The following is a 14253-nucleotide window of genomic DNA, read 5'->3' as shown; positions in this document are numbered from 1 at the left end:
ACCAAGGATTGTGTGTGTGCGTGTGTGTGTGTTGGTTGGTTGAGGTGAGGAATTAGAGACTGTAATTATCTCCCTTATCCAATTCAAACAGCATATCTGGTCTTAAATCCAACTTAAATCATTTGGCACATACCAACTGTCATGTACATTAGTTTAAAGGGCTCCTCACAGTGGTAACAGCCAGTAACGCCAAGACAGTGTGTCATCTCCATTTTGGGCCGACACATACCACCAGGCACGTGTTCCTGATTTAGATTTGAAAGGTATTCAGAATAGAGCTTTATTTAAATACCTTGTAAATATTGTTTTTGCATTTGAAATCTGAATGTCTTCATAAAGCATGGGATAGGAGGAGAAAAGTAACATGTAAGTGATAATGTATGGTGAGCGGGCTGTTGCGAAATGAATGCAGACAGGGTGAGGCAAGACCTTGCTGGGGTCATTTCGCAGTAATGACTTACTTGTTGTACATTAACCTGCTTATTACATGGCTACTTACTGAAGACATTAATAATTTGACACAAAATATTGTTTTAAAACCGATTGTATTTCCTGTGCTAAGCGTCAAAGATCAGAACAGTCTGTTCTTGATATAGCAATGGTCTTTTCCTTAAGCCAACTGTTTGTTACTAATAGCGACCAGACTGAAGAAAGCTGTAATTGACCAATCAGAGTCAAGTATTCAACAAAGCCTTGTAATAATTTGTCGAAAAAATCCTCAGACTCAAAATTGCACACTATTTACTAGGCTACATTCGCATATATGTGTTATAGTTCAATATACCTTTGTGTACATACACAGTGGTGTGTATCTTTTCAGACACGCTGAACTGTATTCACCACATCACTGCCTTAGAGCCTCCTTGCTGGTTTGAGACGCATAACCATGGTAACGTGTCAACCTCAACTCTCCCGCCATCTGCAAGCATGATGAACGTCTGGGGTTTTTGGTTTTTCATCACGCCTGCAGAACACTACTGTGGCTGCGAGCATGTTGTGTAGCATCATGTCACATGAGCATGCTAACAAGCTTATGTTTAGCAGGTATAACGTTATGTTTACTAACTTTAATGGCACGCCATCCAAATAGATTTTGAGATATTTCAGCCTGGATCAGAATGGTGGAGTGACCTACCAACATCCCCAGCGTCACGCCACTTGCATAGCTAACAGAAACCTAAACCTTGTTGTATCTATAACAAAGCTCATTAATTATGTAATACGTGTCATCCATGTGTAAATGTATCCCTACAATTACTACAATACTATAATACTATGGTACCAAATATCCCTACAATACTTCATAAGTGACATATCAGGCAGAAGATTCATGATAAAAATGTTTTACCCTTACAGGGGCATTTTTACTTAATGACGTTACAGAGCTGCCTCGCTTGCTGTCTGCTGTAATGAACATTAGCGTCACTACGTGTTCAGAGTTTGCATACTTCAGTATTTCACTGGAAATATTAAGCTTTAAACTGAAATGAAACTGATGACAGATTTAAAATCCTTCACAACAAAGTTCAAAGGCTGGCTAAAAGCAAACCAGAGCTGTACCCACTCTGAGCTAAATGCGCTCAGACTTTTAAGGGGTATTACTGTAAGTGTTTTGGCGTTTTGTGGTATGTGTACTTTAGTATATGTATTGTTGTATGTCTATTGCAGTAGATGTATTGAGGGATATGTTGTGATGCTTGTATTTCGGTATATGTGCTGTGGTATGTGTATTGTAGTATACAGATTGTGGTTTATGTATTTAACTGTGCCTTCTGTGTATATAGCGTATTGTGGTTTTAGGATGTTTTAAACTGTATATTTTTAATAACGTATTAGGTCTACATGTAAAAGCCCAACTAGGGACAAGAGTTGAAAATCAGCAATAGCTATAAACTCTCTGTGCAACACATAAGTCTTATACTGTTAAATTGAATCATACCTATCAAATAAAAAATAAATAAAGAAAAATAGTATGTAATTCATGTACTATTGGTTTACTATTAAATGGCATGTTAGTATTATATTTCAGATGCAGACTCTGTTTTTATGTGGATTGCAGACTATTGGTGTATTAATCGGATCAATATAGTGGTTGGCACTATTGTGTGCTTAGGGGGCTGCTTGCTGTGTTTGTGTCTTTGTTGTTTTTCCATTTTATGAAATCTCCTGAAGTGTCATTTGGGGGAGGTTTAGGTTTTTGTGTGGACAGTATTTATGTTTGGTTGGCATCCCACTGTCCTTTGGACCCTCACAGCGGATAAGGAAAAACTCAGGAAGAGCACCAGAGGAGGGATCCCTCTTTTAGGATGGACAGATGTGCAATAGATGTCATGTGTACAGAACAGATCGACATAATGAATTTACAGTGATCCATATGACAAAATGATACAACACAACTCACCGTTGAGGTGTTGGAGCAGACCTATGATACTATAAACTAAGATAAATGTGAAGACCATCACACTCACCAGGATTTATTTAATATAAAGTAGTTAGAAATTATGTACAAGAATCCAAGTATCTCTTGCTTTAAGGAATTTTAAGGATTATGGATCTCATTGGTAAATGTAAAATGTTACAATGAAATTTTGTTAAACTCAAATGAGATTTGTGATATCAGTAACTTATCAATATTTTTGAATGAGCTCCACCTTTACAGTCTCATAACAGCCACTGGTCTCTCAGCCCGCTCACACCTTTGTGAACACTATGACCAGTGGTTTCATTGTGTCCAAGCTCCTCAGCATGAAATTATGCTCATCTTTTATGAAGCTCCAGATTGGATAGGTCTCTGTAGGCCTGTGGTAAACTCAGCAGGCGGTGGAGGCGAGTACAGCTTCTTGACCTTTTCTCACCAAAACCACATCCTGACACGACACACACATCCTGTCGTGTTTATTTCAATTGAGACCGTCTTTTTCAGTTCTCCTTTTCCCCATGGCCGGTGACAATAATAGGCTGGGCTAAACAGAATATTGTTGACATGTTTTATTATGTTTTGAATGTAGAAATTTTTAAGATTTGACATGCAGTAGCTTCTGCTCACAGCTGCAGTGTAATCGAGTCAAGTCAGGTAGAACTGCAAAAAAGGTGCAATTGGTTGTACAGCAGTGACAACAGTAAAAACACAGAAACACACACATGACAATAAAATATAACACATGATAAAAAGTGAAAACACTGACGCGGCTGCGGCTCAGGAGGTAGAGTGGCTAGAGTGGTAGAGTGTCTCCTAATCCAAAGGCTGATGGTTCAATCCCTGGCCCCTGCAATCCCTGTGTTTAAGCAAGATGCCGAAGCCTGTGAGTGCATGTGAGTGTTTATGTGATGAGCAGGTGACACCTTGTATGGTAGCCTCAGCCACCACTGTATGAATGTGTGTGTGTGAATGGGTGAATAGTGCTTGAGTTGTAAAGCGCTTTGAGTGGTCCCTAAGACTAGAAATGTGCTATATGAAAAGTGCTTTATAAATTCAGTCCATTTACCGTATTAAAAGTGTGGGTGGGTGGAGGAGCTGACATTACCTTTTTCTATTGGAGTTAAGCAGTGAAATGGCCGAGGGAATGAAAGAGGTTTTGTATCTGTATCCAGGTATTTAAAGCAGGAACAAGAAGGCAAGGTCTGAAACTCTAGGTGCAGTCAGGATAGATTCTTTTTTAACTGTTCGTTATACAAGACTTCTCTGTTGAGTGCTTGTGATACTGCTACAGACTTTGATCATGTTTGTGTTTATTATTTTGTACATTTTATATACCTCCATACTGCATATAGCCTTGCAGAGTGCATTATGTTTCTGTGTTGTCCATTCATTCATCCCCTTCTTGTGAACACATACCTCAAGAACGCTTTAGGGGAATTTCTTCAAATTTGGCACAAACGTCCACTTAGACTCAACAATGAACTTAAAAGATTTTGGTGGTTAAAGGGCAAGGTCACTGTGACCTCATCTGTCTCATTCTTGTGAACATGATTTCTAAAGAACACGTCGCGGGAATTTATTCAGATTTGGCACAAACATCCACTCAGACTTAACGATGAACTAAAAGAATTTTTGTGGCCATAGGTCAAAGGTCAAGGGCACTGTGAACTCATCTGTCTCATTCTTATGAACATGATTTCTAAGGAACACCTTGTGGATTTTTTTCAAAGTTGACAGACATTTACTTGGACTCAGGGATAAAGTGATGACATATTGGTCAAGACCACTGTGACCTTGCATCCATCTCATTCTCGTGAACACGATATCTCAGAAAAACATAGATGGAATTTCTTTAAATTTTGCACAAACATTTAAGTGGGACTCGATGATGAACTGATTACATTTTGTTGGCCATAGGTCGAAGGTCAAGGTCACTGTGGCCTCATCTGTCTCATTTTTGTGAACATGATTTCTAAAGAAGACCTTGAGGGATTTTATTTCTTTTTTTCTTTTTTTTTCAGATTTGGCACAATCGTTCACTTAGACTCAGCGATAAACATTACATCTTGATCAAGGCCACTGTGACCTTCATTTGTCTCATTCTTGTGAATGCGATATCTCAAAAAAAATACATATAGATGGAATATTTTCAAATTTTGCACAAACATTCACTTGAGACTCCACAATGAACTGATTAGAATTTGGTCGGTCGAAGGTCAAAGTCAGTGTGACTTTGCATCCGTCTCATTCTCGTAAGTGCAATATCTCATGAACGCCTTGAGGGAATTTCCTCAGATTTGGCGCAAACGTTCGCTTGGATTCAAAGATGAACTGATTACATTTTGGTTGTCAAAGCTCAAGGTCGCTGTGACCTTGTATCTGTCTCATTATCATGAATTTGATATTTCAAAAACACCTTGAGGCAATCAGATTTGGCACAAACATTCACTTGAACTCAACAGTAAACTACTTAGAATTCTGTTGTCAAAGGTCAAAGGTCACTGGGACCTCAAACAACATGGTTTTCACCATAACTCAAGAATTCTTGTGCTAATTATGACAGTATTTTACACAAATGTCTAATGGGATAAAATGATGAAGAAATGACATTTTGTATCCAAAGGTGAAAGATCAACTTCACTGTGACATCATAATGTTCTGTAAAAACACTTTTCTGGCCATTCCTCAACATCATATCTCAGGAACAGAAAGGGAGACATTTGGTCAGATACAAATTGGTGACACTAATCTCGGGTGCCCACCTTGAAACTGTGCTGATTGTATAGATCTTCTGTGCTGCCGGGGGGAAGATGTGTGTGAAACATCCATGTTTTCACATAAGTGGATTTAAACTGTGAGTGCAACTTGACTAGTGGGCACACAACTGTGAAGCAGTAATTCTTTTTCTGTTCAAGATTGAGAGAAGCATAACAACAGATAAAGGAAGAAGTAAACATTTACTCAATAAATGATCTGTTAAACAAAGTCATCAGGGACCTGCCAACATCAAATTTAACCAGCTTCCTCAAACAAAAAAGGTGCTGCTGGCTTTTTATATGCAGCATATTGATGTTGCAATCAAAGCTTAGCTTATTATTGATCATAATGCCCAAGCACTTGTACTGTTCAACAATTTCTATGTCCTGACCATTTATTGTTGTCTAAGAAGGGTTGGGTGACATCTAAAATCAATACACATATCTTTGTCTTTGCCGTATTTAATTATAAATGGGCTTCTTGACACTGTCTTAAAAGTAATCTGCGACAAGACCGTGGGACTTTTCCTCCTTTTTCAGCAGGCTCACTAAAACTGCATCATCTGCAAACTTCACAATGTGGTGGTTTTAAACTTACTGTGGCTGCAGTAAGTCTACAGGATGTATAACCCTGAGGAGAGCCAGCTGATGCTGAAGTTAGTCCAAAACCAAGTTTATTCACTCTCACTCTGAGATTTGTTAGTGAGGAAGTCCACAATCCAGTCACCAATATTAGTATCCAACCCAAAATGCTCAGTACACTTGTGCACCAGCAGGTGAGACTGTATGGTGTTAAACCCCAGCCCAGCCACCAGAAGAAAATGTGGGCATTGTATGCTTTGGCATACAACAAATGCATAACATTTGTACATTTCACATGTATCATATCAATGTTTTTTAAAGTGATGTAATATGGAGGAATGGTGGTGGGGGCACCTGCCAAGCTGCAGACCACTGCAGACTGCTGTTCGAGACCAACAAACAAAAAACCTGGTTGTGTTTTAGCAAGTCATTGCTGTGATACCTTTGCCTTTTTTGCCACCAAATGTGGATGTTTTGTAGCAACACAGTGGAGGGGATAGTGCCACAAACAGTGGCTGTTTTTTACTGAGACATCACTGCATTTCCTGCCGGGATTGTGCACCCATCACTGTTTTTTTTTTGTTTTTTGTTTTTTTTCAACCCAAAACATGATCTATTCATAACCATAACCTAAATGTATCTAATACATAATGTGCAAATGTAAGGTATCCATGGTTTGCAGGAAGGTACAATGCAAACATTTTTTATATTTGGGTTGACAATTGGGTTGCAAAAGCTGATGCAAAGTCCACACTCAGCAGTCTGGCATGGTTCTTACTGCTCTCTAAGTGCTCATAAATGACGTTGAGCAGAGTTATAGTTTCATTCTGAACCCCTCTGTTGGTTCAATATGCAAACGGTGATGGGTCAAGATTATGCTCTATCCTGTGCAGTAGTTCATTTATAATCAATTTTTCAAATGACTCCATCACTTCTGAGGTTAAGGCTACAGGCATGTGGTCATTCAGAGTCTTAGGGTGGCTATTTTTTGCTTTGAGGACTATTATGGATTGTTTTCGTGGATCAGGGACCCTTTGCTGTCAGATTGTTGTATTACAATTATTGTTAAAAATAGGGCAGCACAGCCAGGCAGGATTCAGCTACCAATATTATGAGGACCAAAGCTCCTTCTAGCTTTACAATTTTTAAAAGGAATGGAAACATACAATGTTTTTCCTCATGTTTATGGTACATTATTCATTTATTTGTACTATCCAGAAATATTAGACACGTGATCTCTTTGCCATAGTAGCCTGTATATTGATGTCGCACAAGGGATTTTCTCATTGAGTTTGGTTTCCTACATCAACAGCTTTCTCATCTACTCCCCAGTCTGACTTTCTTGAAATTCTATGAAACGTATAAACATTGCACACAGCAGTCATCAACCACCTGAGCCCCAGCCCGGATTGATGTGATTGGTTAAAGGAACAGCATCCTTTTCCTGATAGTTTTTTCCACCTTGCTTCTTCTGTGAAAACAGCTTATCCCAGACTGTTTCTGACACTGGTTAAGCACTAACATAAAAGTAAATGTAGTGTGAAGACACTTCTCGTCACGCAAGAATACAGAAGTGTGTGTGATGGGACTGGAACAAATAGGATGCGTTAAAACTCACAAATCTTGTGCAAGTATGCATCTTGCCCCAACATAGCTCACATTCTGCTTATTACAGATGTATTGCAGCAGACACACTGATTTCTTACATTGTATAAATTTGCATGTTGTAGAGATTGAACACACTGGTGTATTCAAAAAAAAAAAAAAAAAAAGCAGCGTATATTTACTTAAAATGTGATGCTTGCTCAACCTTTTTAAACATAAAAAAATCCTGAGCATGCCACTGCTGCTGAAATTTACTAAATTTCAGCACCAAACAGATTTTTTACGAAACCTTAATACATGATACACAGCTTGTTTTGCATTAATTTTAATATTCAGTCTGAATATATGTATATTTTTGTGGAAGGCTCTTTCATCAACAAGAAACCAGGGCAGTTTTTTCTTTGGGAATATACTTCAAGTGGTCCAGACAAGGCAGAGAGTGTGCTCAGCTTAGGGTCCCCTGGTGATTCTGGCCAGCTTTATGAACAATGCCTCCAGTGTAGTTTTATTGATTGAGTTGGTCCTCTAGTTGCAAAATGTGCAAGTGCTGCTGAGTCACAGGATAATGTCATTCATCCCCGATGAAAATCAGGACCGTCAGTATCACTTCTAAAGCTGGCATCCCCCATTATTACAGTCCTGTGTCCTAACATCTGTCCTCAGTGAAAACTAGCCAGCACTATATTTAGCCCACCCGTCCAGCTTTATATAGGTCAAGAATCCCATCTACACTTCCACTGCTGCACTTCAAGGCTGTAGCATTCTTGTTGCCTGTGTAGGATCCTATTGGTGTTCTCTGACCACTCCCATTCTACAGGCTACGTACAGTTTTAAGGTGTCCTGAAGGACTCCTAAACTAAATCCTCTGTGGGCCAAATCCAGAGCCAAAAGCAAAATGGTTGTCCAGGTCCTGCTGTGTATTTTTAGTGTCCTGCAGTTGAAGAAAAAGCCCTTATGAGGTGAAAAGCCAGTGGTGTTTTGGTTCATTTCGGTGGCTGTCAGGTGTTTTCCTCTGTGAGGCTTCCCACAGGGAAAAGCGCCTGACGGCCACAGAAGTATTGCTGCTTTGAAGTTTTTTGATGAACTTTCCCCACCCACGGGCTGTTAAATTCAGACCTTTGAAAATTTAGTACAGTTGTCCTTCCCTCAGCAGCACTCTGTGAATCCTCTCTTCTTTAGGTTCACAAGGCAGCACAAAGAGAGCATTTGCTTGGACACTCTTACTCTTGTAGTTGTCTGTCTTTGTCCATTTGACTGTCTTCAACTTGCCAAGGTCTGCACATATTCATCATCATTATCATGTGCAGAGCTTTACCACTTCCACCGCATTCAGAGCAAAACAAATCTCAGGCTGTATTTACAGACAAAGACAAAACAACTCCTCAGTATTACCTATTGCATCTCCAACTTTTGCACAGGCAACCATATTGCCACCTAAGGCTATTACACCACAGTCTAACTGCTCATTTCACCAAGCAAGAAAATCACAAATAATAACCTGCACCATCTGTTTCTGCCTTCTAACCACCAAAGAGTCCTAATAATGGTGTTTACAGTAATGGGAAAATGCTAATAATGGTAATCGTGAAATAATAGAAAACCACAAACATACAAAGGTGCTCAGGTTTCTGCAACATAGCAGCACATATCCACTGAGCTGGAAATGTTTATTCAAGCCAATCAAACTGGGAAATAATTTTCTTTTCTTGCATGCAAAGTGTGGTGGTTTTATGTATGACTAGCTAGTCTCACAAATCTAAAATTCACAATAATCCCAACTGGCTTTCTTTTTCATTTTTAAACCCAAATTAGACATTTTCCCTCAAGGATATCTGTTTCTCATTTAATAGAATACGCTCATCCTCATTGTTGGAGTTGTTAGATTTCTTTGGACCACAAACTGCAGCGTGACACACAGTCATGAAAATAGTTAAATTCACGGACAAACTCTCACAAGGTGCTGAGTGTCACTTCATAATTTGCCTGTTCTTGTGTTACGAATAGCCAGTGCCGTCAATGTTTATGGGGTTAATTGAATTTTCTAGCTTGTGTTTTTTCATCACAAGGATAAACTGGTTACACGTACTATAGTGTCACAACTCATTGAACCTTGGTAGGAAGTACAAAATGTTCCAGCTGAACAATTTAAAGTGAATAATATAATCTGAAGTTTCTATGAAATTGTCTTTAAAGAAAGAAAGTCGTTTTTCCTGAGAGGGAGTAAATGTATGATTTGTCACACAGTACGAGACTTTTATATAAATGATTTATTGACTCTTGTTTGAGCACTTGCTGTATAGTACAGTGTATATGCACTTAACACATTGCACTCATACATTAGACGCCTCTTAGACTGGCAGGGTACAGATCAGTTATTTAAAACAAATTACACTGCGTGTTCCTACATTGGAAAATGTGTTTGTAAATTGCAAGAGAGGCTTTCAAAAGAAAATAACTGTTAAATGTAAGGCACTTCCCTGATAACTAATTATTTTTTGAATTGTGCCAAATTCTTAGCAGCCATTTTAAGCACATTATTTTTGTCACTTTAACAAAGCCGTCTGATTAAGTGTTGTCATAAAAGAGATCCTGGGCCAATTAGATTTTTTTTTAAAAAAAGAGGAAAATGGGCTCGCAGGCAAAGTACAATCTGCAGATTTGTTTCCTTGCCAGCTCTAACAGACGGAAAGAGATGGGTGGAGGAGGAAGGGGTGTGGGAGGGTGAGGGTAGTGGTAGATGGGCTTCTTTTTCATCCACAGCTCTGCTGAGAACCTTCAAAGTTAATTCGGGGTCAGTTGGTGTGCATGCTAAAAGACTGTAGTTTGCAATAAAGGAAAAGTTTGTGTCACTGCAGAGCAGACATTCTGTCAGGAACTTAACGTCTCTGCCCTTTTCCTTGCTCGATTTTAGCAGAATTTGTGCAATAAACCAGCAATGCGGTGATGGAGCTAAATCAAATCACTAAAATGAGCTGCTGAGGAGTTCTTCTCCTCGCAGACAATAATGTATAAAGATTGTATTTGAACAGGTGCTGAGTTTACGTTTGGCCGCAAATCAAAAGAATCACAATACATCTCTCAAAGGCATAAATCAATTATCTTATTCTAACAAAGCATGCCCTGTCTGTTTAAATGGAGGGTTTCATTAGTGGATTGAGGCAGAGCAATCTAAAGAGTAGAGGGCCACTGTAACCCCTAAGGTTTGGATAGGGACGACTACCACCGAATGCGATGCATGTTAATCTCCATTTCCTCGATTATGTGTGGGCCACTGTCGGTACATGCTGTTTGTTCAAAGTCAGGGTGACTTTCTTTTACCGTGCTTCAGTCCTCTGTTGCACAGAGAAACATGGGGAGAGGGAGAGGTGATGAGGAATGGGGGGAAACAGAAAGATGAGCAGAGGAGTAAACACTGAGACAGGTGTCTGGCAAGGGACAATGATTAGATTTATAAACCAAGCAATGTTATTTTCTCTGCTCGGGGACTGCTGCAAGACATTAAGCGCTAACTGAAGCTCCCAGCGTCCCTCTGCAGAGACACTTGTCCCTCCATCTCCCTCCTTGGAATCCCAATCCTCCTCTCCTGTATTCCCTCGCATTCCTCCCTTCCTCTCGTCAGCATCTCTTCATCCTTTTCCCCTTTTCCCATGTGAACAATTAGATTTTTCTCCCTTGTGTTCGTCAAAGATGGATTGGCCTTGGAAGCATCCTTTCTGCTTCCGTCATCATCTGTGTGTTTACCCCTCCTCAGTCAGGGGTGTGTCATCCTTCCCCCCTTTGTCTCTCCAGACCACTGGCTGGCACACAACATCCAATATTTTCTCCAGCTGGAGTGGAACTGAGCACATTAGGGATGGGTCTGCTAAGGTGATCAGACTTGCTCGCACGATGCCCAGGGACCATTTTTCTTCATTTGAGACCATCTGTCTTGCTGCCAATACTATAGATTTTCTATCAGCTCCTTAATCATGGCTCCATGATTGGGAACGTGATTGGTCGGGCTCCCTGATATGAAAACTCTAGTATCAATTTCGTGTCTGTCAGGGCACATAGCCCGGGTTATTAGACGGCCATTTGAACAGTTATACGAAATGTTCCTTCCTTCACCCCCATCAATGCCCCGCCGGTGCAGGCTTGGCTTTATTCTGCATGCATGCTCCTCTGCAAAAATCTGTCAGAAAAAGAAATCGCCGCAGTGCAAGCATCTATGTCCTGATTCCAGCTTTGTAACTTCACAACCTGTTTGAAAGCTCGAAAATAAGCTCATTAGGTTTGGAGAGTATGGGGACCCAACTTTGAGATGAATATTTTTCAGGCCCGTGGAGGGATAGCGGCTAGAGGAAAAGATCATTTAAAAAAGGAGAGTTTTTATTCAACAGATTAAATGAAGAGACTAACACTTCCTCTCCTCCACTCCTCCTGTCTCCCTCCAGGTCATCTGATGGTGTGTGCACAGCAGGAACAGTGGTGGTGAGCCGTCTGAAGATGGGGGAGATGGAGGAAGTTGACGTTGACCACATCACCACCGACATACCGTCACACAAGGTAAAATAGCAGGATGAAGACACAAAGCTGGAGTCTCCATGCTCCAGATGCCCAGCGCTAATGCTAGGATTAGACTGGCACTGCTCAAGTCCTCCAATGAGATTAAATAAACTTCAGTAAACCCTAATGGGGATTTAGAAAATGTGTGTGTGTGTAATGTCTGCAAGTACATTTGTGTTGTCTCTCTGTCATATATAGAGGAGATTAAAGGGAGACTGACCAAATTAGCATTCCGACATTCATACACTTGACCCTGTTTGTGTGGGATTGTGTAGCGAGTCCTGCAGCCATCTGACCAAGTGGCAGATGCTTCTTGAATGTGGCTTTCTGGCTGCCACCACCCCCGTCTCCACTCTAATCTCATACAATACATACCGCTTAACTCGGCTCTGAAGTGACTCACATAATCAGGGGAGAGAAAGAGGAAGAAAGAGTATTCTCCTTCAGAGTTTGACAGTAAACCGGAGATTGTGCCTTCCGAATGGGGTGCCACCACACCAGAAATGAAGTTGTATGTACTCTGATTAATTAATTAATTTTCTGTGCATTGCTAATGGAGCCATATTTGTCGAACATTTGTCGAGAGTGAGTGTGTGCTGTAGAGCCAGAGTCGGGTATTAAAAGGCAAAGAGGGAGCTTTAACGATGTTTCTGATCTGTAAAAGGAACATTCAGATTTTCTCTCGCCACAGCACAGCTCTGCAAGGCAGCACAGAGACTTGCAGTCCTTGCCTGCTTTTGATTTGCTGCTGTGTGTGTGTGTGTTTGTATATGTGTATATGTGTGTGTGTGTGTGTGTGTGTGTGTGAATCACTGTCTTATATAATTGACCAAGGGCTTCTACATGGCTGACTGGCTTTCCGTTCTGCCCACCCCTGTTGCTGGTGCAGGGAGGTTCCCTGCTAGGCTCCAGAGTGTCACTGACAATCTGCCCATGTCGCCTTGATGAATGTGTTGCCCTGTGTCTGAGTGTGTGGGTGTGTATGTGTGGGTGTGTGTTGTCACAGCGCATTTCCCCCTGTGTGTTGTTTCTGTTGTAGAAGATGAGGGGAGGAAAGAGGGAAGGGATATGACAAACATTAGGGAGGGCTCACTTGAGACTCAAGACTCACTTGTGGGGAAGTTGTTGTTCAATTTACCTTAGCCGTGTGCGTGTCTTGCTGCCTGAATATACTCTGTGTGTGTGTGTGTGTGTGAGTGTGTGTGTGTGTGTGTGCGTGCCACTTGTTTGATCATTCCCATCATAGCTTGAGTGGCTGCTGCTCATGAATATCTCTGACCCCTCAAAAACAGTCAGCTGAAACAAGAAAGAGACTCCAGTCACCTTTGATCTGATCTCTTTACATATTTTAGTCATCAAAGACCCATCGAACACATGCTGTCCGCTGCCTACAATTACAATGGGACTCCTTTCACAGCTGTGGCCCCTGGCTCGTTGTTAATACTTTTCATTATCAGAGGCCTTACTTGTATGCTTACTGAAAATTCCAGATTGTTTCTGTCTGTTTTGTTCAATGGATAATTTTATTTTGGAGTCTGTGTGTGTGGGCATGGGTGTTCGGTTGGGTGTCTATTTTATTCAGGATCAGTTTCTAAGCTAGGAGACGTGATGGATCGTTCCTAGCAGTCATTAAAGTCCTTTACTGGGGACAGGTTTGGCTGTCTGGCTGTGTTAAATGGTTCATCAGACAGGGCAGAGCTGACATACAGCGAGCAAAAAAAAATTGTTAGTTGTCAGTATTGCTTTGATGAGGAGTCCCAGACTTAATGCATCAAGAGGCATTGACGGTTTTTCAGCATCAAAGGCCTAGCAAAGAAACATGGACGTATTTCAGCTTTATGAGGTGCAGAGTGTTCAGACGGGTACAGGGTATAGTTTTCCACCATTTATCAAATTAACGTGACATTTAGTACTTAATAACATCCGCAGTATGCTACATTGAAAACAGACATTACAATAACACAGTAAAGCTACAAGAATTTGTTAATTTTTTGAAGCCTTTACAAAACACAAGAGCCAAAATGGAAAGAATGGGTTCAACAGTGTATTTATCTGCTGCATAAGCCACAATTGTTTGCATGTCCTGTTAACTAGCTTACTCCCAACAATAGTAACTATCACTTACACAGCCAGCTGCGCATCATTCACTAACCACATTTGTTTGTGGAGTTACAGGTTAAATAAAACAAAAATCAGTCTCTCCTGTATTATTCACTATACACAAGCAACAATCATCACTCTGTAGTATAACCAGCACGACAGTGGATACAGTCAACATATGCCATGCTCTATAATGTCAGCAAGGCCTATATGTCATGATAAAATGAGATTAATTGATTGGTGAAT

At 40.5% G+C, this 14253-nt stretch overlaps 1 protein-coding gene across 7 annotated transcripts in view; it reads left to right on the top strand.

Moving 5' to 3' along the window:
* The window catches only part of inpp4b (inositol polyphosphate-4-phosphatase type II B), a 311501-nt gene that overhangs the window by 208948 nt on the left and 88300 nt on the right, over positions 1-14253 (top strand). For all 7 annotated transcript variants that reach the window (XM_049567168.1, XM_049567159.1, XM_049567186.1 and 4 more), the window contains one exon: positions 11796-11907. In XM_049567168.1, coding sequence (XP_049423125.1) covers positions 11796-11907 — 112 coding nt within the window. The remainder of the gene's footprint in view (positions 1-11795; positions 11908-14253) is intronic.

The sequence above is a fragment of the Epinephelus fuscoguttatus genome, linkage group LG3 (assembly GCF_011397635.1).
Source record: "Epinephelus fuscoguttatus linkage group LG3, E.fuscoguttatus.final_Chr_v1".
NCBI lineage: Eukaryota > Metazoa > Chordata > Actinopteri > Perciformes > Serranidae > Epinephelus > Epinephelus fuscoguttatus.
The sequence above is the reverse complement of the archived record's forward strand: the minus strand, read 5'-3'. Positions and strand labels throughout refer to the sequence as shown.